General features: G+C 37.6%; 4 protein-coding genes across 7 annotated transcripts; 1 reads left to right on the top strand and 3 right to left on the bottom strand.

Annotated features, from left to right (window-relative positions):
- Positions 1–109: 109 nt before the first annotated feature.
- On the bottom strand, positions 110–1,708 carry LOC100255449 (uncharacterized). The gene is made up of 6 exons (XM_002273855.5): positions 1,555–1,708; positions 1,392–1,439; positions 1,242–1,299; positions 1,021–1,158; positions 747–914; positions 110–630 (listed from the first exon to the last, which is right to left on the bottom strand). Exons 1-6 carry the CDS (start codon positions 1,617–1,619, stop codon positions 517–519), a joined length of 591 nt encoding a protein of 196 aa, XP_002273891.2. The 5' UTR covers positions 1,620–1,708; the 3' UTR covers positions 110–516.
- A 3,672-nt stretch (positions 1,709–5,380) lies between these two features.
- On the top strand, positions 5,381–9,945 carry LOC100260519 (probable polygalacturonase). 2 transcript variants are annotated; one of them, XM_059737945.1, is made up of 7 exons: positions 5,381–5,636; positions 5,768–6,137; positions 6,860–7,177; positions 7,612–7,732; positions 7,817–7,991; positions 8,130–8,200; positions 8,887–9,945. In XM_059737945.1, exons 2-7 carry the CDS (start codon positions 6,120–6,122, stop codon positions 9,582–9,584), a joined length of 1,401 nt encoding a protein of 466 aa, XP_059593928.1. In that variant the 5' UTR covers positions 5,381–5,636; positions 5,768–6,119; the 3' UTR covers positions 9,585–9,945. The 2 variants fall into 2 exon arrangements, with proteins under 2 accessions (XP_059593928.1, XP_059593927.1); XM_059737944.1 differs by having other exon boundaries at positions 5,381–5,646.
- Positions 9,946–10,422: 477 nt separating this feature from the next.
- Positions 10,423–13,644, bottom strand: LOC100258831 (protein S-acyltransferase 18). Of its 2 annotated transcripts, none has more exons than XM_010654032.3 (9): positions 13,473–13,644; positions 13,043–13,156; positions 12,619–12,945; positions 12,428–12,496; positions 12,257–12,328; positions 12,017–12,145; positions 11,839–11,919; positions 11,185–11,355; positions 10,423–11,108 (listed from the first exon to the last, which is right to left on the bottom strand). In XM_010654032.3, the coding sequence occupies exons 1-9, from the start codon at positions 13,515–13,517 to the stop codon at positions 10,590–10,592; spliced, it is 1,527 nt and encodes a 508-aa protein (XP_010652334.1). In that variant the 5' UTR covers positions 13,518–13,644; the 3' UTR covers positions 10,423–10,589. The 2 variants fall into 2 exon arrangements, with proteins under 2 accessions (XP_010652334.1, XP_002281242.1); XM_002281206.4 differs by having other exon boundaries at positions 10,423–11,102; positions 13,473–13,643.
- A 1,130-nt stretch (positions 13,645–14,774) lies between these two features.
- On the bottom strand, positions 14,775–18,098 carry LOC100264000 (probable WRKY transcription factor 47). Of its 2 annotated transcripts, none has more exons than XM_002281158.4 (6): positions 17,802–18,098; positions 17,624–17,704; positions 17,371–17,511; positions 16,233–16,580; positions 16,028–16,141; positions 14,775–15,893 (listed from the first exon to the last, which is right to left on the bottom strand). In XM_002281158.4, the coding sequence occupies exons 1-6, from the start codon at positions 18,009–18,011 to the stop codon at positions 15,267–15,269; spliced, it is 1,521 nt and encodes a 506-aa protein (XP_002281194.1). In that variant the 5' UTR covers positions 18,012–18,098; the 3' UTR covers positions 14,775–15,266. The 2 variants fall into 2 exon arrangements, with proteins under 2 accessions (XP_002281194.1, XP_019076896.1); XM_019221351.2 differs by having other exon boundaries at positions 16,233–16,577; positions 17,802–18,056.
- Between the last annotated feature and the right edge of the window lie 5,593 nt (positions 18,099–23,691).

Below are 23,691 nucleotides of genomic sequence, written 5' to 3'. Positions count from 1 at the left end.
GGGTAGCCTTGTTTAGATATATGTTATAAGATGCATGCCTTGTTATCCCTCAATTAAACAAAGGGAGGGGGCGTGCTGTTAAAGAAAGAGTCCTATGCAAGATTAGATGTGAGCCCCTGAACCAAGCAATGAATATCCAGCATTGCAATTTGACAAACATATAAAACAAATGCTCGAAGCAGCTGGCCTTGAGCTTTTTCTGAAGTTGCTTCAGGCATGAAAAAGTAAAATTGGAACCATGCAAGCACTTGAATACATTCTAGTAAGATAGGTGAACAACATGGCTAAGAGGGGGGGGGGGGGGGGGGGGGGGGTTGGGGGTGCCCATCTTGAGAGGTAAAAGATGTGTGTCTGCATGATGAACAAATCTTTTGTATGGGTTTCAATGCCTTTGTTCATTTTTCCAGCTCTTCCCTGCTCCAATGGCTGATTATCAAACCCTACTATTCTGCAGCTCTGCTACCACCATTTTTTGTGCCACAGCATTAACAAACCCATTCTGTCCAACGTACAAGGTCACTCAACGATTGCATCAGACACTCCACCCAACTCTTGGCAATCTGTTCCAAGATTTACTTCTTTCCCGTGAAGAATTTCCTCAACAAGTTGATTGATGCCATTCTCTCTAGCCTGCATGCAGTGCCAGGTAACATCAAATTATAATCTTAGAAAAAAGGAAAAGGTTTCTACTACCCAAAAAAGGAAGATCAATAAACATAATAAGACAGGCCAAGGAATGAGCTTACCTTTATCCCAATGGCAATGGCTGTTTTTAACTTAACAAGTTCGCCTAATCTCAAAGAACCCCCTTTCTTATCTTTGACAAAGATGAGAGGTACCTTCCTTGAAGATGCCAAGCTTGGCAGATGTTTTGTCAACCATCTTGGATTGCTATCGGAAGCCACAAATACGGCCTGCATCCTCAATACAAGTCGTGTCATTAGCTATATCAAAAGACTACTCAGCATAACATTAATGAGAGTGAATGGTCTAATACTGATATCAAAGGACGTAACCCACCTGAAGCCGAACTGAAGGAAGTTGAAGCTCACTGGGATTGGCAAGAGGCTGTTGAGCAGATTCTCCTCCCATCTCAGAACATGGGGTCATCCGTTCAAGCACCCGAGTAACTTCATTCACCCCAATTGAGAATTGTTGCTATGTATACCAAACCCACATGGATTATAATTCGAAACACACATTAAAGAAGATTTAAGGTTAAGGGCATACAGCACTCATACCTTGAACCATATTTTTTCGGGTAGAACTCTATTAGAAAGCTTAGCCAACTCTATCTCTCTGTTCATCCAATATCGCATGAAAGCAACTACAAGTTAATTAAAAATACCGAATTCGACAGAGCCCAGGTGTAGCGGAGTGTAGGAAGTTACCTCTGAAGGGATTTGAGCATTGTAAGGAGACGCTCTCCTTCATAGCAACTGACCACCACCCAAATCCGCAGAACAAACCCAAGTCATCATGCCCAACACAGTTCTCGAATCAGTTACACTAAAACCCGAGTAACATAGGAAAGAAATCGGTGTCCGTAAGTACCTTTGTTGTTGAGAGACTGAGGGTTCGATGGGTGTTCTGGAAGTTTTGTTTCTGTTCCTCCCCATGATCGCTTCGCTTGCTGCACTCTACATGTTCGACGAAATATTCCAAGTTCCAACCGACTTTGCACTAATAGAGTAGGTATAGGCGAAAAGGGTGTTGGGGTTTATGTGGGCAGGGCGTGAATGGCTCATGGGCCAATGGGCAAGGCCCAGTCATGGACCCAAAACCACCATTGGGCAAATGGGATGTAGGAATGCAAAAACACCCAACAACCAAATCTGTAGGACCTTTGATCTTTCTAACTGTTTTGAATAATGGTGTAGGACCGAGGACATTGTGCATTGAAATAAGGCCCAATCCTCAAATCAAAACCATGGAAAATTAAAGGTAAGTTAATGAAATCATCAAGTAAGTACCCCACATTTTATTTTTGGTTAACACAAGTGTGGTCCTTCTCTGCCAACTCCACCCTTCCATTTCATTGGGTTAGAGATTTTATTTTTCAACTCAGCCAGGATCTTGATTGGATGATAGAATCATCGCATTAAATACTAATACTTGCCAGTTCTCATATGATAATTATGTAAATGTATAAAAGAAAATCTGCAAAAGAAAAAAAAAAAACAGAGAGAGAGAGAGAAACAAGGTACAGGGTCAAGAGAAGGAACAGCCCATGTGTGTGAGACTAAAGAATAGCATAAAGTGTGGATGCATTGATGCATCTTGTTGTTGCAGTAGATTGAAATGTATACATATAAAAATATATATATATATATATATATATATATATATATATAAGGTTGTACGGATCTATTCATTTGCTTTCTACCACATGAGATGGTGATGCTTCTACTCCATTATTGTGAATTATTAATATGCTAGAGACAAAGGTCTGTTTGGTATGAATTTTGTGGCCCATTTACACTATGAGTTGACATCTTTTTTTTCTTTTTTTAATTAAAAAAAATGGAGTAGTTGGTTGCCATTCTCTTATTGCATGTGTCATTGTTTGATGTATTCCATTGATTATGGGTATCCATAGCATAAATGTCAGTAACAGTGGGTCATGCTTCAGCTACTTCCATAGAGCAGCAAACCCCAAATGCCCATCTACAGATCCTTAGCGGGTTTGTAAAATGGACCTCACCTCTTTGCCTTTTGGGAGCTATTTCACATGGTTTGTAAGTGGATATTGATTTTACTGGAAAGGCCACTTGGTCACAGTCGGCATGTGTTGTATCATTAGTTAGTCTAACATCTCCCTAAGGTTGATGCCTAACAAGTAGAGAACTTCCACAATTTCCAGGAAAATGACTTCCCCTATCTTATTCATTATCATTTAAGGCTGGTTTTGGTTCACACATCAAGGATTGTTTTTTCTTCTGCTGCTCTCCAATCCATTTTCATATTTCAAAGAAAAAAAAAACCCTAGATATTTTGGAGATGAGCCCCTCTTGTCAAATTGTCAATGGACCCAAACGTGTGGAGGACAACTTCTTGACAATTCCTGAAAATGCATTGTCCAATAGCACTGTCAGCATTTTCAACACTGGAAAACAGGTTTCAGACAATGAACCCAAAGCAGAAGCTTTTGTTAAATTTTACACAAGAACAGTACTCTTGCTTTCCAAACTAGCAACCAGTGACTATACACTGTGATCAACCTATTTTACTTCCTCTTGCTAACCATCCGCTATTGTTGTCTACCTTTGTTTTCCCTATCCTAAATACAAGTGTGACAGACATAAGTCCTAGGAATTAATCAAATTAATTAAAACATGGTTAGGAGGTTACAATTTCATTATACAAAGCATGGCTTACGGGCCCGAAAAATTAATCAAAACCATTCATTACTAATTAACTAATGTGTATGATTCTAGTGTACATGCCACTCAAACTACATTATGGATACAAAAATCAAGTGTATGACAATGATGGAAAAGATGAATAAGCATACTATGATGCAAAATTGGTTGCTTTCCATTATAAAAGCAAGAATTCAATCTTTTGTGGACCTCGAAAATTATTGTCAAGTGCCAGAAAAAAAGAAAAAAAAAAGTATATATACAAATGATCCTGTCACTTGAGTTGAGAGAGTAAATAACACTTTTACATGTTGATAAATTCTTTGGTGATTTGGCTACAACCCCATATAACATTTTACCCATCTTGTGTGAAATCTGATTATTAGCATTCCATTGTGATTTTGTGTACTATATCTTTGCATTGAAAAGCACGGTTGGTGAATTTGGAGGGCTTGGCTTGTTATCATTTGTGTCTTTTGTGAGAATGACTCCAAGCTATATCCATGAGTCTGTGGTATGATTTTCAATGTGAGGAAGGTTGGTTTAGTTGACTGTGAGAAGAAAAAACACAAGAAAAATTAGACATATCCCAAACACACAAGATGTAAAGAGTACATGCACGAGTTAAAAGTGTTAAAACACAATGATGGAAAATGGGAAATTAACAAGGAAGAGCATAATTACAGGTTAATAAGAAACAAGAAACCTAGACCTAAAAAAAGAAAGGTGCTGACCTCATGCATGCGGATGGGGGGGAGAGGGAGAGAGCCCCCCATATGGAGAGTCATATCAAATATTTTGCAGTGTTGATCAGACTTTTCACCATTGATGGGGAGTGGGTGTGTGTTTGATTAAAGGGGGCATTGGATCCCTGACTTGGGAAACCAACCTTTTTTTCCCAAATGCTTCATATTAACACCTTTCGCATTTCACCCTGCCAAGTCCCCCTATCCCTATCCATCTCTCTCCCCTGTCCTCCCACGGGCCTTGTCCCCCTCTTTTTGGACGTTTTACCATTGGTGCCTAAGACTGCTACAAGTGCTTCTGTCATGGCTGCATTTTGAAAATTTTTATATACCCATTTGCATAGCTGTATACATATATATAGAAACATGGCACCACCAGCAGTGGCACACCTGTGAGGTCATTTTGGTTACTTTGATTAAACAATGAACTGCCTTGTCTCACTCTGTGCACATTCTTTGTTTGTCTCGCCATCACTCCTCCTCTTGTGGGTTCCCTTTCCTTTATTTTAATTCTAAGCTTTAGAATATTATGGGATTTGCTTTTGGGTTTAAGTTGATTACATGTTGGGAAACGTCAGCCTTGTTGGGTATTATTACTTGGTGGATCAGTCACACTTTTAAAACAAAGAAAATCATAGTAGCATACAATTCTGTGTGTTTAACGGAAAGGTAGCTCATTGCTGCATGATAAATCAAAGTTTAAGGGTGTAAAAAGCTGAGATTAAGAAAAGGGTTTTGGGGTTGGGTTTGGGTATTGAAATTGGGGTCAAACCCAGAACAGGAGGTGGACCAGGGTGTTCCCAAATCCCAAAGCCAGTCTCGTCCGCAGGTTAAGCACCGAGAATAGAACACACTTTTCTTATTTGGGTCAAAAATTTATGCAACACAAATCTCCTTGTTTTGAAAAACAAATTGACCCTTTTTTTTACAATGGGTGAGAAAATTGAAATGGGGTTTTAGTTTTGTGAAGGGAAAATTGCAGGATAGAAGCCAAACAGAGACAGAGTGCTAAACCACTAGAACAGAATCTAGAACTGGCAACATCACTTGATTCACTTCACAGATCAAAACTGAAGTCTCTAGTTTTATACTAGTTTATACTCTCTTTCATTTTTGTCCTTGCTCCAACACTCTACTGCTATTCTCAGTAGGGTAATATGGAAAACAAAAACAAAAAACTGAAAAACAAAAAGACTTTGGAAGTGAGTAAGGCGGAGGAGAGAGAGAGAGAGAGAAATTACAGTCTTACAAAGGACTATAGACGGATTTTACGAACATAAATTGTGATGATGATTCATGAAAGGATGGTCACATGAGATGGTCATGGGGTCATGAGAGAGATGCCTCAAAGCCCCCACCTTCCATGCAAAATTAATCTCTCTTAAGACAAAAACAAACACAAACACACATAACATACTCTCTCTCTCTCTCTCTCCGTCTCTCAAACGCGCACAGAAGGAAGGGAGGAAGGAACAGCCCACTCACTGTCAATGCACCCAAAATAGAATCCCACACAAGCACCACAGTGGTGCTCACCAGTTCATACCCCATCCTTTGATTTCATCGAGTTTATGTATCTATATATATAAAGATAGATTTTTTCTGTTGTTGCTCCACCCTCATTACCTTTTTCTGGGTATCTTCCATTTTGCATCACAGAGGTACAGAGAAGCAGAGGAAGAGGGGGAGAGAGAGACAAGTAATTGAAGAAGGTGAAGACAGAAGGGGTCCTACTGCTTAATTTTTGGCGGGCAGCAACGGTCACCATCAATGATTTTATTTGGGTGGTGGTGGCTCTCAATGACCCATCTAATCACACTTGCATATTGCTGGGGATCTTGATCCAAACCACCACCCCCCACCCTCAAGCTCTCTTTGTCTCCAGCCTTTGTTATTATTGTTGTTATTTTCTTTATCAGAAGAAAAATTTGCTGGTGGGTGTGGCTGCAGCCAGCAGATTCAAGTTTCTTTGTGTCCTTGGGCTGAAGGGATCATAGCAGATCTCATTCTTATGAGGAGATTTTTTACTGTGAGTTGTTTGATCATTCCTCCTCTGTTTCTGTTTTTGGGTTCTTCTTCCAATTTCTATTTTCAATGTTGAGGTCTTAATTGCTTGTTTATTACTGTCAGTATAAGATCTAAAAGAATTTTCTCTTCTTTTTTTCCATTTTTTTGAATTCTGAATTCTGTTATGCCCCAAATGCTACTTAAGATGAAGCTTGAAAGAACCACTTGGATCATATAGCTTCAGCCATAAATTAAAAACAAAAACAAAATTGGTTGGATCTGATTAACAAAAATTACATTTTTTTTTTCACTTTCTTTATGGGTGGTGGAGGAGAACTTGGCTCTGAGTAATTTATTAATGTTACTCCTTTTTGGATTTTCTGTGCTTCTTCTTGGTTTATTAGCTTTTTGCCAAAATGTAGTTCATCTGACCAGCGTTTCCCATCAGCCACTGATTTTTTCCTGAAATAGTTAATAGGTGAGAATCATCTGATGTTCTCTTTGGTTTATGTTGGAAAGCTAGGCATCAACAGCTTTTGTGTCTCATTAATGGGTTGTTTCCGATTCACATTGTAGTTCATTTGGCCAGCCTTTCTTTTGGGTCTTTGCTCTGCTAAGTATATAGTTTGTACTGTGATCATAATTTCTCAAACCAAGATGAAAGGGAAAATGCATCAGAGCTTCCTACCGTCTAATCTCATTATCAAATTTGTATCTGACTGATGTTGAAATGTTCCTTTTCAGCTAGTGGATGTGCTTCTGGTACTTCTTTTGTTCAGTGAAGCTCCATGGGCTGTCTGGGGCAGCCCACATTGTGACCAGACAAGCTCAGGGGTAATTCGACCTCACAGTGTTGCCATTACAGAATTTGGGGCTGTTGGAGATGGGGTCACGCTCAACACCAAAGCTTTTCAGAATGCCATATTCTATCTCAATTCATTTGCTGACAAGGGCGGGGCCCAGCTTTTTGTCCCAGCTGGCCGGTGGTTGACAGGGAGCTTTGATCTCATCAGTCATCTAACTTTGTGGTTAGACAAGGATGCAGTGATTCTTGGATCTATGGTGAGCCTTCACCTCCTCCTAAGCACAATCACATATTTAAGAAGTTGAGTTTAACAAAAATTTGCCCCTGTTTATGTTGAAGCATTCAGGTTTTTGCATATTTTCCATGAATATAACATATTACTACTCTAAACCGCTGAATTTACCAAATGGAATGTGGGAAATAGTTACAATAATCGCTGCAACTAATAAGCGTACATGCCAAGGAAGTCGAATTTTTAACTGAATCATAAGCAAATTACTGTTCTCTGAGGTTATGCTACCATTTTGAAGATGCAAGGAACATTCTGTATTTGTGAACTAGCTTCAATGCTGGTTCATTGGGGGATTTTTTTTTTTTCATTTTTTGGTTAATTTTTTCAATCTTAAAATTGGTTGATCCTTGAAGCCATTCTATGATTTAACACAAAAGCTGAATAATTGCATTATCCCAGAACTCTAATGATTGGCCAGTCATTGATCCTCTACCATCATATGGCCGAGGCAGGGAGTTGCCTGGTAGAAGGCACCGAAGCCTCATTTATGGATGCAATTTGACAGATGTTATTGTTACAGGTTGGTGATATTGATAAAGAATCTTGTCTTCTGAATGCACTTGCTTCTTTACTTTTTTGACACCACAGACGTCTCTCTACACAGGTGACAATGGAACTATTGATGGTCAAGGCAGCATATGGTGGAATTGGTTTCAAAAGAAAACCCTGAACTATACTCGGCCACATCTAGTTGAGTTCATTAACTCAACTGGGGTTGTCATTTCAAATGTGACCTTCTTGAATTCACCATTTTGGACCATCCATCCTGTATATTGCAGGTTTGTTCTCTTCAAAAGAATTGAATCGCACTTTTCTTCCTGTTTGTTGAATTTTTATTTTTCACTTCAAAACTGTGCACAAGTGTGAAGTTTTTATGAATTAGGGGGAGAGTTGAGACTGTTTTTCTGGATGAACAGCCAAGTCATTATCCAGAATGTTACAATCCTTGCTCCTCTTGATTCACCAAACACTGATGGCATTGATCCAGGTGAGTTTTCTCATTGAAGCTGGAAACTTTTTCTGCTTATGTGGTTGATGAAGGACAAGCATTCTATTTTTTATTGCATAGCAAGTACTTAGGGCAGTCTTGTTCTATAAATTAACTTGGGAATTCCTTTTTTGGAATAGTATTTTATCTATCCTATTGACCTCTACTGAAGCTGTTGGAATGAATATTGATTTCATATAAATTCAAGTAATCGTAAGTATTTCATTCAAGAAAATTTGGTCAGTCATTCAGAGGAAGGGAATGTTAAGTTGTCATATAATCGTCAACATTGTTTTATATCTTGCAATTCACTTTGTAATTATAAAAAATAAAAAATAAAAATTGCATCATGTAACAACTCATATGTGGTGTAGAATGTTCCAACCGTTTTTATTTCACTAGTTCAAGAGTGAAATTTTTGTGAGTCTAATCATTTTCCTGAGTCTTACTAGTCTGGATTCTCCAAATTTCCTGTTTGGGAATGACAAAAATCATAAACTTTTGGGGACAAATTGTTGTCTATAGTGTTGGTTGGCTTATTGTTCTGCGTTCTCTTCTTCCTCATATATATGCAATTTCATTGCTGTCCAACCATATAGTATAAACTTTCAAACCTCTAATTCACTTTCATCAACTTGATTTAAACAACAAACATGGGTCTGACTTGTTTTTTTAAATGCATCCAGACTCTTCCAATGATGTTTGCATTGAAGACTGTTATATTAGTACTGGTGATGATCTAATAGCCATCAAAAGTGGGTGGGATGAGTATGGCATTTCATATGCTCGTCCAAGTACAAATATCATCATCCGCCGGCTAGTTGGAAAAACCAACTCAAGTGCAGGGATTGCAATTGGGAGTGAGATGTCTGGAGGTGTATCAGAAGTTCATGCAGAAAGCCTCCAGTTCTTCAATTCAAAGACAGGTATCAGGATAAAGACATCTCCTGGTCGGGGTGGTTATGTGAGAAACATCTATATATCAGACATGAACTTGGTTGATGTAAAGATAGCGATAAGGTTCACTGGTCAGTATGGGGAGCACCCAGATGAGTTTTATGACCCAACTGCTCTTCCCATAATAGAAAATATTACTGTAAAAGATGTCATGGGAGAGAATATTAAATTTGCAGGCCTTTTAGAGGGTATAGAAGGGGATAATTTTGTCAACATTTGCCTCTCCAACATCACTCTCAATGTAACTTCAGAATCTCCATGGAACTGTTCTTATATTCACGGATATTCTGACTTGGTTTCACCAGAGGCTTGTGAACCTCTGGGAGAGAGAATCTACCCTGGGCATGTCTTGGACTGTTACCATCTTCCTACTCACTTATGGAGCATGAGTAATAGAAAAAGAAGTAGTTGGTTGCGGTCATGGTAAATAAGTGAGAATACAGCATGTCATACAATGTTGAAGTCACCTTCTACTGTGAATGTTTCTGATTTTAGTTGAAAATTTGTTAATTGCCATTTCTCAACACAACTGCCCATTGCCTCGCCGAAGATTGCCCGACACTTATAAAAGGTTCAGGTGGAGTTGCTGAATTTATGGTTGTTGACTTGTGAGATGGTATTGAGAGATGATTGTTTCTTGTAACTTTGTGTGCAGTAACAAATAATCGAGTGATTCATCAGTAATTGGAAATAGAATGAGCTTTTTCCCTTTTCTTTTGATTCTGTTCTTTTGTTTTGTCAATTTTCCCTATGAAATTTTGTATGCAGTAAGAACTGATTGTTCGTTATTTTGATTGTTCATTATTTCTTTTTCGCTTGTTTCCAAATAAACTGTATTCTTGGATGTTCAATCTACCATAATTCACAGGCTATGTTTCAGTGAAAACAGAGGTCCATGCTGTTGATTGTGGCTGTGAATCATTATGACTTCTATAGGTGGTAACTATTTCATTGAAGCTTTCACAGAGCATTAACATATTGTAACTTGTTTGTGCTGCTGATATCATATAAAGTGGTGTTCAATGAATAGAACTATATTCTTATCCTGAAGGACTCTCCCAGGACAGCACATGCAGCCGGAATCCATTAGTTTCTAAGAGAGGAATTACCATGTCAGGTTAATTTAGGAGGAAAAAGCCGATTACAGCAATGTTGTGCTCTATTCTGCCTATTGTAGGAACTTACAATTTGAACTGAACAGTGAAACTGATCCACAAACCATCGAAGTTCCCAAACAATTTTGGTAAGGATTTAACAAAAGAAAGTAGCAAAAAGATGTGTTAATTTCAATCTGGATAGTGAGAAAGAATTGTCAAGGATACATAGGTATGTCAATTTGAATTTCATGTGTAACAGAAATCAAGAAGAATACACAAAGCCAAACAAACAGTATTTCTCAAAGGTTGAGAATCCAAAAGTTTAAACAGAACAGCTATCTGGGGGATGCCTCACTCCCATCCTTCTTCAAAACTGAACACAGAACCTGCCTTGAAATATATGTTTCAAGCTCCCTGGACACCTCAGTTAACTTCAAGTCGAAGTTGCTCCTATACTTGTGCTTTGGTGATGGCACAACACCAGAGAGTACAGTGGGAGAGCTGGAAAATCTTTTTCTTGGGCTAGACAATCGTCCAGGCGACCCTGGAAATGTCCCTTTTGAAGTGAGAGGCGACAAGCTTGAATGATCATTTACTGTTTTCCTCTCTGGGTTCATTAGAGGTCCACTTTTCGTCTCCAATGGCAGTGGCTGCAATGCATCATGTTCCACAACTGGTTTCTGTTTCATGAGCCTTTCTCTGGCTTTCTCAGCTGCCAGAAGAGCTTTCTCTTTGCTCATCTTGATCAATTTCCAGGGGTCAATGCCTGCTCGAAAGCCTTGCTTCTTGATCAAGTTGGAGGTTGCAGGATCTTCATCAATTCTTATGGACAGTCTTCTTGTCGGGTTCTGAAACTTAAAAGCAAGCATTCAGAGAGGCTACGAAGAGTGGCTTCTTGAGATGCAAAACTTAATACTGTCTAAACTGTACCTGATTCATTCTCTGTCCTCTGCATATAAACCGAGACACAAATGTTGGCTTTTCAGGTGAATCAAATTCAGAGCTATCATCTGAAGAAAAGTCCGAATCGTTGAATGGATCTAGTTCCATAGGTTGGTTCTCCTCTCTCATTGCCAATATGTAATCATATGTTCTCATTCCCTGGGGCAACAATCAAGGACCATATAGAATAAAATAAAAAAATAAATATGGGAATGCACATTAAGCAAATGGGAATCCACATTAAGCTGACTGAAAGTAGTTCTTAAAAAGACATGATCACAAGTATGAAAAACTTTGCAATAATTGAAGATCTAATACTTGGGCAAAATGATGGAGCATTCTTAAGTGCTGAAAGGAATATCTTTGGGCAGGCAGGTGGACAACCAAAGTAACCAGCTGCTACAATGTTAAGCCACTGAGAAAGTTACAGGAGAGAGGACTCCTGCCACCACCTGACACAAGGACAATTCCAACTCTTTGCCGAAGAATATTATTCCCAGCTATTGCTTTCAACTAGGGTCAGAACTTCTCAGTGATACAATACAGACCAGTATTAGTTGTAGTTGTGGGTCAATAGAATGTCTCAATGGTTTTTCATATTATTATACAGGTGAGCTTTGCAAGACAGCCATGAAAAAATACCTTCCGAATGAGGACAATGTGAAAGAAATAGAGTTGTCCCAATGCTGCTGAACCATATGCAGTCATCAGAACCAAAAGGACCTGTTCACAATTTAAAGCTAATGAGGAAAGGAACTTTCATTTGAAATGGTAGCAAAGAAACATCAAGGAAACTGCGAAAACAGTAACAAAATATTACTGATATGGTTGCAAGTAGGCCTCGTGGAAACTCTAAATAGAGTTTCCTCTCCAGCTCCCCCTCTATCCCTTTCTTATCTGCAAAGCACCTGATGAATATGGCTACGGCAGTACCTCCTTCTATGACAAGCTATACCAAGGGCGATATATTTAGCGTGGAGAAGAACTAAAGAACAAATTGGGTATTTGATTTGTAATCAAGTTGATGTTAAAAGTACTGAAGAACACAAAATCAACTGACCATCAACAATACAAATGTCAATAGAAGAAAGAATGTTGTGTAATTCCTTTTCCCAATACAGTTGTTCAACCACTGGAAAGAAACAGAACACAAAAGTTGTTTTAACATGGTAGGTTATTCCTCCCTTCTTAAATCTAAACATTCAAAGGAAAACACCCTGCTTCAGCTTACCCTGCAGTGGTGATCAAACCCTTCAACACACCGGTTGCAGGACCTACAGTGCTTGCTGTTTTTTTTGACCTACAAAAAGGAAACAGAGATTTCAGATAGCTAAATTGCATTTCCCACAAACCACAATAGTCCTGAGAAATCTCCATTGCTAGATTTGATCATATTCTAGCTAAATTGTATTTCCCACAAACCTCAAAATCACAAAGGGCGCAAAATGAGATGTCATCCTCTTTTGGGTCAGGAGCAATGGCGTCATCTTTTACAACAAGGGGAAATGGAAGCAAGGGCTCAATTTGAGGTGTGGTATTCCATTGATCTAGGTACTTCCTTCTTATACAAGTTCGAAGGATCTTCCTTTCCATCCTCCTAAAAAATCTCACAACAATCTGGCCCAATATGAATCCATAATTTAACTTTGAGAATCCACCATACTTGGATCTTCTCTTCTTCTTTAATCTGGTTTTGTCAGTTGGATCAATGGCAGTGCATCTTATAAATAGAAACATGACCGAAAGGGCCTGAAATTGAAAACAAGCACAATTGATGAATTGCAGTGAGTTCTGACCAGAATTTGATGAAAGAATGGGGACAAAATATTATTTTCCTGACAATTACCACAAAGGAAAAGACTGTAGTCACTGTAATCTCGGCAATTCTGTTTCCAAGGAAAAGCCCCAGGAAACAATAGAATGAGACCACCAGAAAAGCATAAATAGCCATGCCCACTATCTGCACTCCAACGATGAAAGACATGGATTCAGAAGCTATAACATTGAAAATTCAAGCTATCATCAAATGGGTATTATACAAATTAAAAGACACCATCTTATCAACGAAAAAAAATACACCCAACTTGGAAAAAAATCTAATCTTCTGATCTGGGTCTTATTGCTTAGGAACTGATTGGGCTAAAAGAAACCTCTTGATGTATCTTGATCATTTCACAGGAAACGAAGATAAGGTTTTTTGAAATCAACCTTCAGAGGGCGGGTTTTTAGGCTCAAAATACAGAGTAGCTCATATGTGAAGGAGGAATAGAGAGAACCTGTAAAGGGTGGAGGGGTCGCTGCCAGCCATGGCGTCTCATCATGTAGTCCCTGCACTTTTGCTTCAAAATCTTAGATGAATCCAGTACTTGGCGAGAGAGGAAACTGGCAAGTCTTAGCTGCCTCAAGAAGACCCCAACGGTCGACTTCCGGGTTTCAAAATTTGAACAACGAGAAAAGAAAACCTAAGCTCATCTTAACGGCTGTGAATCCAAGATCTGAACCCCACGGTGGGACCCAATTGATGATGGCTTTCACCCTGTTAAAAACATAAAAATACAGTGGGCCCATTGGGCCAAAACTCTTGGGCCCAAGTTTCTGTTGATCCAACGGGCCTTTTAACCTTGTTTGAACCAGTGAAAGCAACAACCCCCATATGAGGGTGTATTTGGAGGTTGCAACAATGGAATAATGAAATGAATTTCATTCCATTTCTTTTTGTTAATATATTTAAATTCATTCTCATAAAACCAAAATTCATTCTTGTTAGAATTTTGATTTCTCTCCCATATATTTTTTTGATTCACCTCTATTGTCTTTCTTATTTTCACTCTTCTTTCTATATACCAAATACATACGGTAGTTTTGAAATTTTAATTCAAGTTCCCAAAACCTTTTGGTTAAGACTTTGGCAGTCAAAGACTTTGGATGGATGATTTAGTACCATATCTTTTTTAAACTAAGCCTTCTTTTAGACATTTGGGTGTGAATTTATGTTCAAATTTTAAATAAATTTAGACCTATTCATATTCTAGATCTAAATTTAGACATGGCGCTTCCTAGAAATTTCATTGTATTTTGTGTTGGGGTGTAATAATGACGTTTTTAAACCCAAAGATGGATCACCAAAATGATGACTCTTAAAAAAGTCCACAAGAAATGATGTATTTTCATTCAAAGCTAATTAATTTTTAGATGATATGGTCAAAACCCGATCCAAGATCCTGAAATACAGAATGATTTCTTGACTAGAAAAACCGCTATTGTTGATTCTTTTTCTTATTGGGTGAAGAAGCAATAGGCCTAATACAATGCATGTTGCCGTGCTGTGGACCTGTGGTAGAGCGAGAATCTAAGAGCCTTGGACCCCCATTCCAGCGATGGAGTTGACGCCAGGATCAAGGGTGGTCCTTCAATCCATTGAATGGAGTCGATGCCGCATTAGTTTTCATTGAAGCCAAGGAAATTGAAATCATGTTAGTTAGTGGCAACACCTTTATCAGATAAGCAGGCATATGTATTAAGATGAGTACGGATATACTGACATTTGATAAGAGATATATTTACGGAAGGCTACAAAATTTGAAGAATAATCTCTTTTTAATTTTTATTACTCTTTATTATATTTCATCCATCTCTGTACGTACATGATAGATTTCTCTCCAACACGTGACAAGCTCATATGGTACAGCAGCTGGGCCTGTTCTTTCTTACACCCCACTCTTAAGCATTTAAAAAGCTTATATCAATATGAATCTATTTACATCGACAATATTATATATAGATAAATATCAACAACAAAAACACTATATAGATATATAACATGATGTATATGGATCGAATGCTTGTGAGCAAACCTTCTCTTCTGTTCTTACTTCTGGCTTAAGCATGAAAATTTTTTGTTATAACCCCAGATAGTTTGGTTATATAGCCTGAAAACACATGCATGTCGGCTCTGAGGATGGGTTCCTGCCCATCAGCTCATCATCTTCAAGCATGTTGTCCTTCTCTCAAAATCAAACTTTCCTAGGAAAATGTTTACTGTGAAGGTTTGCAGCAAAAGCAATTTCACTCTAATTGGTGGAGAAGGTGGTACAGGATTGAGGGAGCTGGGGGGACCCTGGCAATGCAGGCATCCCGGAAAAGGGTTTGCTGTTCTCACCATGGCTGTTCGGGGTGTTGCCATAACTGCTCCTTGGTGCTCCGATAATTGTGGAGATGGCTGCAGCTAGGGCTGCGGTGAAGTTAGGGTCAGATGTGATGGCTGCAGTAACCGTCTCGACCATGCTAGGATGTCGATGCCCCATTTGAGCTGATGGCAGGACGGGAATCTTGGGAGGGGCGTACAAGGGTTGCCCTATGAGTTGTGGGCAAGCATGCAAAGGAGAAGGAAACGAGGTGGAAGAAGGGGGGCCTCGATGGAAGTGCATGGGATTGGTGCCTTGCGTCAAGTCGAGGGTGATGGTGGGAAATGGTGCAGAGGCGGATAGGCTGGCCATGGTTGATAAATAGGGCATAGGATGGAAGAAGCCTGCAGAATTTACTAGCGCTTCCTTGCTAGTATTTGAACCTGATAGTAGCATGGCTGCTGCTGCTGATGTTGAATTTGCCATGGCTGTAGCTGCTGGAGGGAGAGGGTGATTATGATTTCCCTCATAAGTTGTTATGAGAATGGTCTTGTCCTCAGCACATCTTTGAACCTGCCCCAAATACAAGTGACCAAACTTTAGAGGCTAGGGTTGATAATAAATCACTCTCCTAAACTATATGTACAATTACTTTAATTAGCGTCAAAATTGATCATATTATCAGCTAGGCCATCTGAGTCTCTTACCTGCTTTCGAACCGGGCATCCAGCGGCCATGGTGCATCGATAGTAGGCACGAGGGCAAGGGTTACCCTTGGCCATCTTTTGTCCATATTTCCTCCATTGACATCCATCGCTTATCTGAACAACACGTCCACAAATATTAACTCAACCATGCATGATATGCAACTACAAATTAGATGGTATAGTGCATTTATTAGTTATTACATACCAAAGGAGCTTCGGATCTTGCTCGTACGGACACTCTTGCCTTCCTGAAAGGGACCTCCGAAGCTTGCTCTTCACTCTTTGATGGATCTAGTACTGTTGGGCTTTTAGGGGAACCCCAGCTGTGGGTCGACCCTTGATCAGGACCATCTCCAAAACAAGTTTTCTTCCCGGCACTTGGAATCTTGTGATGTTCACTTTCATTTGACATCACCTCCGTAGTATTAGCTGGAGAAACTGACCCTTCTTGGTTCTTCTCATCCGATACGGAAGCTTCATTAATATCTAATCCACCGGATGGCCGTGGGTCCATCAACTGTCTGGTCCCTGGCTTGCAAGTTGTATCATCCTTCTGTTCAAAAGGACGGCTATCCATCAGAGAGATGAAATTGAATTTCCTCGCTACCAAATTTAATTTCACGATTCTATTGTTGTTGGGACAATACAAAAGCATGGTACTGGTAACGTTTAGGAAGACATCGCTGTCAACGTTTCCTTGCTTTTCTTTTCTTTTGTTCTTTTCCAATTACGCTCACGCCTTTTCAAGTGCAGTCGTCTAGATGCTTTGAATCGCCACCCTAACAACCTATCATCTCCCAATGTGACATTTCTCTGTACTCAATTATGCAGTTTAAGTTCTATGTTCTCAGTAGAAAAGAAAGAAAGATAGATGGAGGGAAATAAAGCTAGCTATCAATCCAAAACGAAAAACATGTGCATATAAACTCCAGCGATCCTCATACTAATTGGTTCAAAAGGCTAATGAGTAATGATGAATCTTCTAAGATGGTCGAGAAATGGTGGTATGGCCAGCTTCATGGGTTAGGGTGGGGACAGACCTTTTTGGCTGCATATAAGCCAAATGTAACACGCGTCCACAACTGTCTTCTAGCGCGATTGCAGTAGACATGAATTCAATGAAGTCTAATGACTTGAAATTAGAATTTTGTCGTTCTCAAAATAGTGCTACAATACACAGTACACATGAATTTTTTTTCTATTTTTTTCTTTTAAACATAAAATATAGATATATTAGTTTTCCGATTGAAGTGAATCGTGTGACCATTTATCCATGGATGAAAAATAGTTTTTCTATCTCAAAACTTTTCATTTTACGTAGACGTAATCTAAAAGAAATTCACCTTCAGTCTGGCTGCTTCTCCCATGGCCATAAGCAGTTGGCCTTGGAGATCACCGTAACTTTTGGTAATCTGTTCCAACATGCTTCTCAGCTTCCGATTCTCATCTCTCACTCTCTCCAATTCTACTTGGAGTGTGTCGAACTGGCCAACGCCAAATACCAAATTTCAAATTCCAAAACTGAAACGATAAAAGCAAAAAGAAACCCAACAAAATTTATCCAATCAGAACCTAAAAGCGGGTGCAATAACTCACCTCAGTTTTTGGTCGAATATTGAGATTATCATTTCCCGATCTTTGGATTCCAGTATTCAAACTCAGCAGATCCAATCCGGTCTGTAAAACGACACATACAAATCAGTCAGTGAATCACGACCTTTGATCACTACAAAATGCAACAATCATAGCCAAGATCTATAATTATCCATCTCACGTTTACGCCTGCTGCAGCCTCAGTCCGAGTGGACGATCCACGGTTGCTCTCCTGCTCATTTGGCTGATTATGTTGATTATTCCTGGAGAAGAAGTCCATCTCCTTGATGGGCTGTTTCTGATCCGTCGAGACAGTTTCGTGGACGCTGGAATTCGGTCGGAGAAAGTCGTCGGAGCGTAAAAATGCGAATTCAGGGCGTGGCTTGTCCATGACTGCTAGAGAAAAAGAGTAGTTGTCCAGACTAGTCAAGTTTAATACCCAGCAAATGGGCCGTAGTCTGTGGGGGGCCCCTAAGGAGGCCCAGAAACAAAAAAGAGAAAGCGAAAGGGAGCCGTTTTTCCCGCGGGAAAAATGACGTCACAGTGATGCAATGGGACAGGTGGCGTGATCTGGAGGGAGGACTACGCGGCTGAGCGTAGACTTGGGGAATATGCCGTTAGAAATAACGTGAGACGTTTTCACAAGGAAGCGGCACAAAGACTATCCACGTGCGTCAGTCGTGTAGGGTCAACGCAGTTGACGGCACGGCTCTCTGACGTTAGTTAGAATACGTGGGTCCCACACCCCCTCACAAACCCATAGAATACCTAATCCCACTGACTATGAAGCCACGCCCACGTCAATCCACACAATAATATACGAATTAAAACCCCCACAAACGACGTCGTTTCATCAATTGATTAATTGCACCACATGACCTTAGTATAGCCTGGTAGTACAACAATTAATGTAAATCTTAATCCCCATTTGAAATACACTTGTATGGGCATGGGTTGAAATATAAATTTTTAGATTGACTTAGAATTAATTCCAATGAATTATAGCAATAAAACAAGAGGCATCAATAATTAATGACAACTCCTCCATTGAAAAATGTTGTGCCCAAGTGTATATAATATGATATAATTGGCACGTTACGCAATAGTCCAAACCTTGAATCTATCCCACTTTCTGAAGATTTCTAGCTACATACATTTTCCAATTCTATTAATTTATCACCAGGGACAAATTCAAAGATTCTTCGTACTAATTTTGAAGTACAAATTAGTAATTGGACACAGCTAGCCCACCTCATAACCACAAATAAAATATCTTTAACAACCTTCACAATTCATCATATTTCAACTTGGCCCTCTATTTGCTTAATTACGTGTTGATTTTAATGGATTTTGATGTATGTATATTTAGCAAAATATTTCTAGAGTAGATTATACTAAGTGCAAAAAAAAATGTAATTTTGTTTTGAGAACTTAAAAGTTATATCTATTTTAAGCTTTTATTTAATCGGGCTTATTCAACCCTGTGTTTTGAGTTTATTATGATGCAAGAAAAATATATTTACCCTAATTTATCTTCATAAACAAAATTTTATATTTATGTGAAAGAAAAAAAAACAAAATTTTAATTATTTTATTTTTAAATTTCATTAAACTACTAGTGGTAGTATATAAACCATTGTGGATACAAGAGAAATATAAACTTATAAATAAAATTATAAGCACTTTTAAATAAAAATAATCATACTTATATTATAATTTTTTTATAATATCTTTAACAAATAAATCATTATTTTGGCATTGAATATACTTTTGAGTGTTTACATATTTTGTCATATGATTTTCTTAGAAGAAAAAATAACTTCAATAACTATATTGTTATTTATTGTATCATTTTTTAAAGGTTTTTTCTACTAATTTTACAAATTTTGATTGATTTTGTTAACTAAAGTTGGACACATACATGAGTAGAAAATTAAAAAAAATGAAAGATTTCAACGTGGTTCAATGATCAATGTGATCCCTAAATTTATATAGTGTATTAACACTCAACAATCTAGTAATCAAAAGAAAAAACCAAAAGACTATAACGGTGAAGCTGTTGAAAAAAAACATTTCAATTACGGTTGCACTCTTTAAAAGAAAAAAATTCCAAGACATAAGAGGGTTAAATATATTATAGGAGCAAACTCGTCATTCATCATATAAAATAAAAAAAAAGTTCTCTGCACCCTTCAACTAGCAAGCTAATCGGACAACTCGATCCCTACAAGCTAAACGAGGAGCTTGACTTTCGGCACCTCAAATGAAACACAATAAAATTGATTCAAGTTTTACCCATGTATGACAATTTCATCCTTGAATTCAACCTCCTTGTACCCCACTTAAAAAGAAGGAAGAAATTCCAAACACCTTGAAGAATAGTTTAACTTGAGGAAGGAATCCTTCCACAATGGCCGCTAGGCATCGTGAGTCTCCCTCTGTCACAAAAGAAATTCCAGAGAAAGTATATGATATTACGTGTGTCTTATGGCATAATTAACCGGGCGTTTATTATAAGCATATGGGTAAATATAATTAATTGCCAGAAATTTTCATACATGGCGGTTATGGTATACAAAATTCAGAGTTTAATAGGTCAAGGTGTGGAAAAGTTTGGTGATTCATAGCCCACTGGCCACTGAAAACTACAGGGATAAGGTCCCTTGGCCTGCTGTTATAATTATACAAAGGGGTGACCGGGAAGGATAAGGGGGTTGTCTCTTGCTATCACATGTAAAACGACAAGCCATGGGTCATATTCTCCCTCCCATAGGTATCCACAAGTCAATGCTATGTTAAATGAAGGATCCCTTTATTCTTCTTTCATTATCCATACTTTTGAAAAACTGGCCTCCCATCAGTAATCCAAGTATCCACTTGGGGTTAGAATCTAGTTTTAGTTTCTTCTTCTTCTACTAGAGTTTCGTCATACTTGGAAACCTCCCTTCTTCTCCATCTCTAAACCCTATTTTTCTTGGATATTTTCCAACTTCTCCATCTCTAAACCCTATTTTTCTTGGATATTTTCCAACTTGGATTGAGAATAAAGGCTTAGTTTATGATCCATAACAACCAAAGCTTTGTACTTTTGCAGTTGAGTTTGATACCATCTCAAAGATTATCCCCTTCGCAATATCATTTTATATATATGTAATGACGCTCTAGGGTTTGACTAATCATTTGTCGTTGTTGTTGATGGGTGGCGATGGTGACTGGGCATGCCGTTCAAGTCTTTGCAAAGGAGTTCTACAGTATGGAATTAATATCATATACACCCATCACCCTGATTTGAAAAACTAATACTTTAGGTGATCAAGGGAGGGAGTGAGAGGAGGGGGAGAGAGGGGAGAAAGGAAATCATTAAATAAAGGGTCGTGAGGAAGTCACATGCAACGTCAAAAAACAGAGAAAACAAATCAAGGAAAAGGAAGACAGTAAACGAAAGCGGCGCCCTAGCTGGCATTCAACACGGCCCTGGCATCGTCACCCCTGCCCCCACGCTGGCTCCCCACGAACCCCACTTCTCCTTTCAGTCTTTCAGACACAACGTCCTTGTTTGTATTTTAGCTTTAGCTTTGGCTTTTCCTCAAAGGTACAGTTGCATGAGTATTGGGTTCCTTCAATCTTGGGACTTGATGAGGAGGATTGTTTGAAACCTAGCCAAGGAAACTTCCCAGTGGTGGGATATAGTAGAAGTTTGTTTTATGAAGAGAGCCAAATATTATGATTTTTCATATGGAAAAGGTAATGTTATTTTTTATTTTTTATTAAATTATTACTAATTTTTCTTGATAAGATGACTTAAATATAGTTAAATTCTTTTATTAAATATTTGATTTTTTTTATTTTTAACAAGTTGATCCAAGCTATAGTGTTGTTTTATTTATGAGGTAGACGGTATGAATTTCAAATATTTCCTCTAATATTTTTAATTGAAATTTTATATGAAATATTGTTATACACGTAAGAGAGAAATAATATAAAGAAAATATGGTGAAACAAATACTATTGAATTTACACCTTTTTAAAAAGATTTATTCGCCATATGTATCTTTTGTTTTCTTGTGTTTGTTTTTTTTCTTCCTTCACCTTTATTTTCTTGACTTTTTTTTTTTCCCCTCAAATCAAACTTTGCAAGTGGGATGCAATTGAAACACGAGGTATGCTAAACTAAGGTCTAGTTAATTTCAATTTTGATGATAAGAAAATAAGATTTGAAATTAATATTTTGTAATAAGTATATTGAGATAAAAAGATTTTCAAAATAATAAATCACATAGATAAATCAAATAAAAAAAAAACAAGAAAAAAGATGAAGACCTTAAAGAGAAGAGCTTTGAAAACACATTTGTTTAGCATTTTTTTGTAAGGTTGTTGGTGCACTAGGTTCATATTGCATTTCCTTCTTGGATCAAAAATCATTTAAGTGCTAGATTGTTTTAAATTCTTTAATAATTGAATGATTTCATAATTTCAAATTAAAACCTTGAGCCAAATAATTTCTAAAATTGCTTAAAAAGATTTTAAGTTGCTATACATCAGTTGTTGAAGGTTTAAATTAAGGTTTTTAAGCATTTTACAATATAATTGATTTAGGGGGTTAAGAACCAATTGAATAAGTTGAACTCAAACAATCGAAGGGCATTTTATGCAACCTTAACTTCCAGTAGTTGAGGTGTAGTCGATCGGTTGAAGCGGAACCTCGAGGATCGAGGTCTGGTTGAAGACTAGTTGAATTGGTTGTTCAATCAGTTGACGGCCTCATGAATCCCAATAGTCATTTGTTAGAGCATTAAATACTAATAACTAGTAAATTAGTCGAGCTGATTGGTCAACTCATCAACTCCAAACTATGTTTAACGGCTAGCTTGACTCCTAAACTCGTATAAAAAGACTCCAAACTTTATTGTTTTAAAGAGTTTAACATTTAAAAATATTTCTTGATTATATTTAAGGCTTGGAGAAATGTTTTTTAGCGCACTTAATTTCAAAACTCATATCTATTTAGTGCATCTCAATTCTAATCTATGTTGTATCTATTTGAACTTAAACTTGTACTAAGATTTTCTTAGTTTAATTGTTAATCATTCTTTTTTTAACATTTGTGAGGTGAGTTCAAGTGTGAGATATCATTTAGGGGAAAATTTTAAATGTGATACATTATTTAATGTTTGTCAAATGTGAAGTATCACTTAGGAAGTTCAAAAATGAGACATCTCGTGAGAAAATTTGGTGTGCTCATTAGAGTAAAAAAAAAAAATCCAATTGTAAAGTTTGAAAGCTTTCAAGATCTTGAGGAAAATGAATGTAAGTTGGGTTGCATCGAACCATTGTAAAATCAAGTGTTTGCAATTTCTCTTCCTTGGTCTTTTTAATATATATGCAATTGATTTTCATTATATTTGTTATATATTTGCATATAATTATCTCTTATATTCATATAATTTAAATTTGTAAAAAGAGACCATCACCCCATTTATATCGTTCTCCCCACTTTTAAAGTAATTATCTTAGGTTGATCTAATTAAAGTACTTTTTACTTTTGAGGTGACGTCGAAAGGTTTCTTCTATTGATAATAGATGATGCTAAAGGACATAAGCATCAACCACATGGTAAATATCTTTTTTCGTTCTCTTATTGATTTTTGGGAGAGCAGATTAAAAAAATATATAATAAATTTTGATAACGCATTTGTATAAGCCATAAAATTCTCCTCATGATGATAGAAATGGAAATCAGACATGAAATAAATATTTCTATTGGATAAAGTTTTCTATTCTTTTATCATATTTTTTGTTTTTCATTCAATTATTTATAAAATTGGAGTTATATAAAGAGAAAAATGATATTAATTACTTCGTATCACATATGTCATCCTTATTCATACCTAACTTTATTATATTTTCCATAATGTAGAACCCTTGTAGATGAGTCGGGGTTAGTCAATTTTTGCTAATTAAGTTGGCGTCTTTCCACCAAATTGATAGTTAATCCATTGAATAAGTAATTAATTTGTCAAGTTTATCAAACTCATACCACACTACATCCCCTCACCTTAGCTCGAAAGAAG

This window comes from Vitis vinifera, chromosome 7, assembly GCF_030704535.1.
Source record: "Vitis vinifera cultivar Pinot Noir 40024 chromosome 7, ASM3070453v1".
Classification (NCBI taxonomy): Eukaryota; Viridiplantae; Streptophyta; class Magnoliopsida; order Vitales; family Vitaceae; genus Vitis; species Vitis vinifera.
Note: the sequence above shows the minus strand (reverse complement) of the source record. Positions and strands in the feature narration are given on the sequence as shown.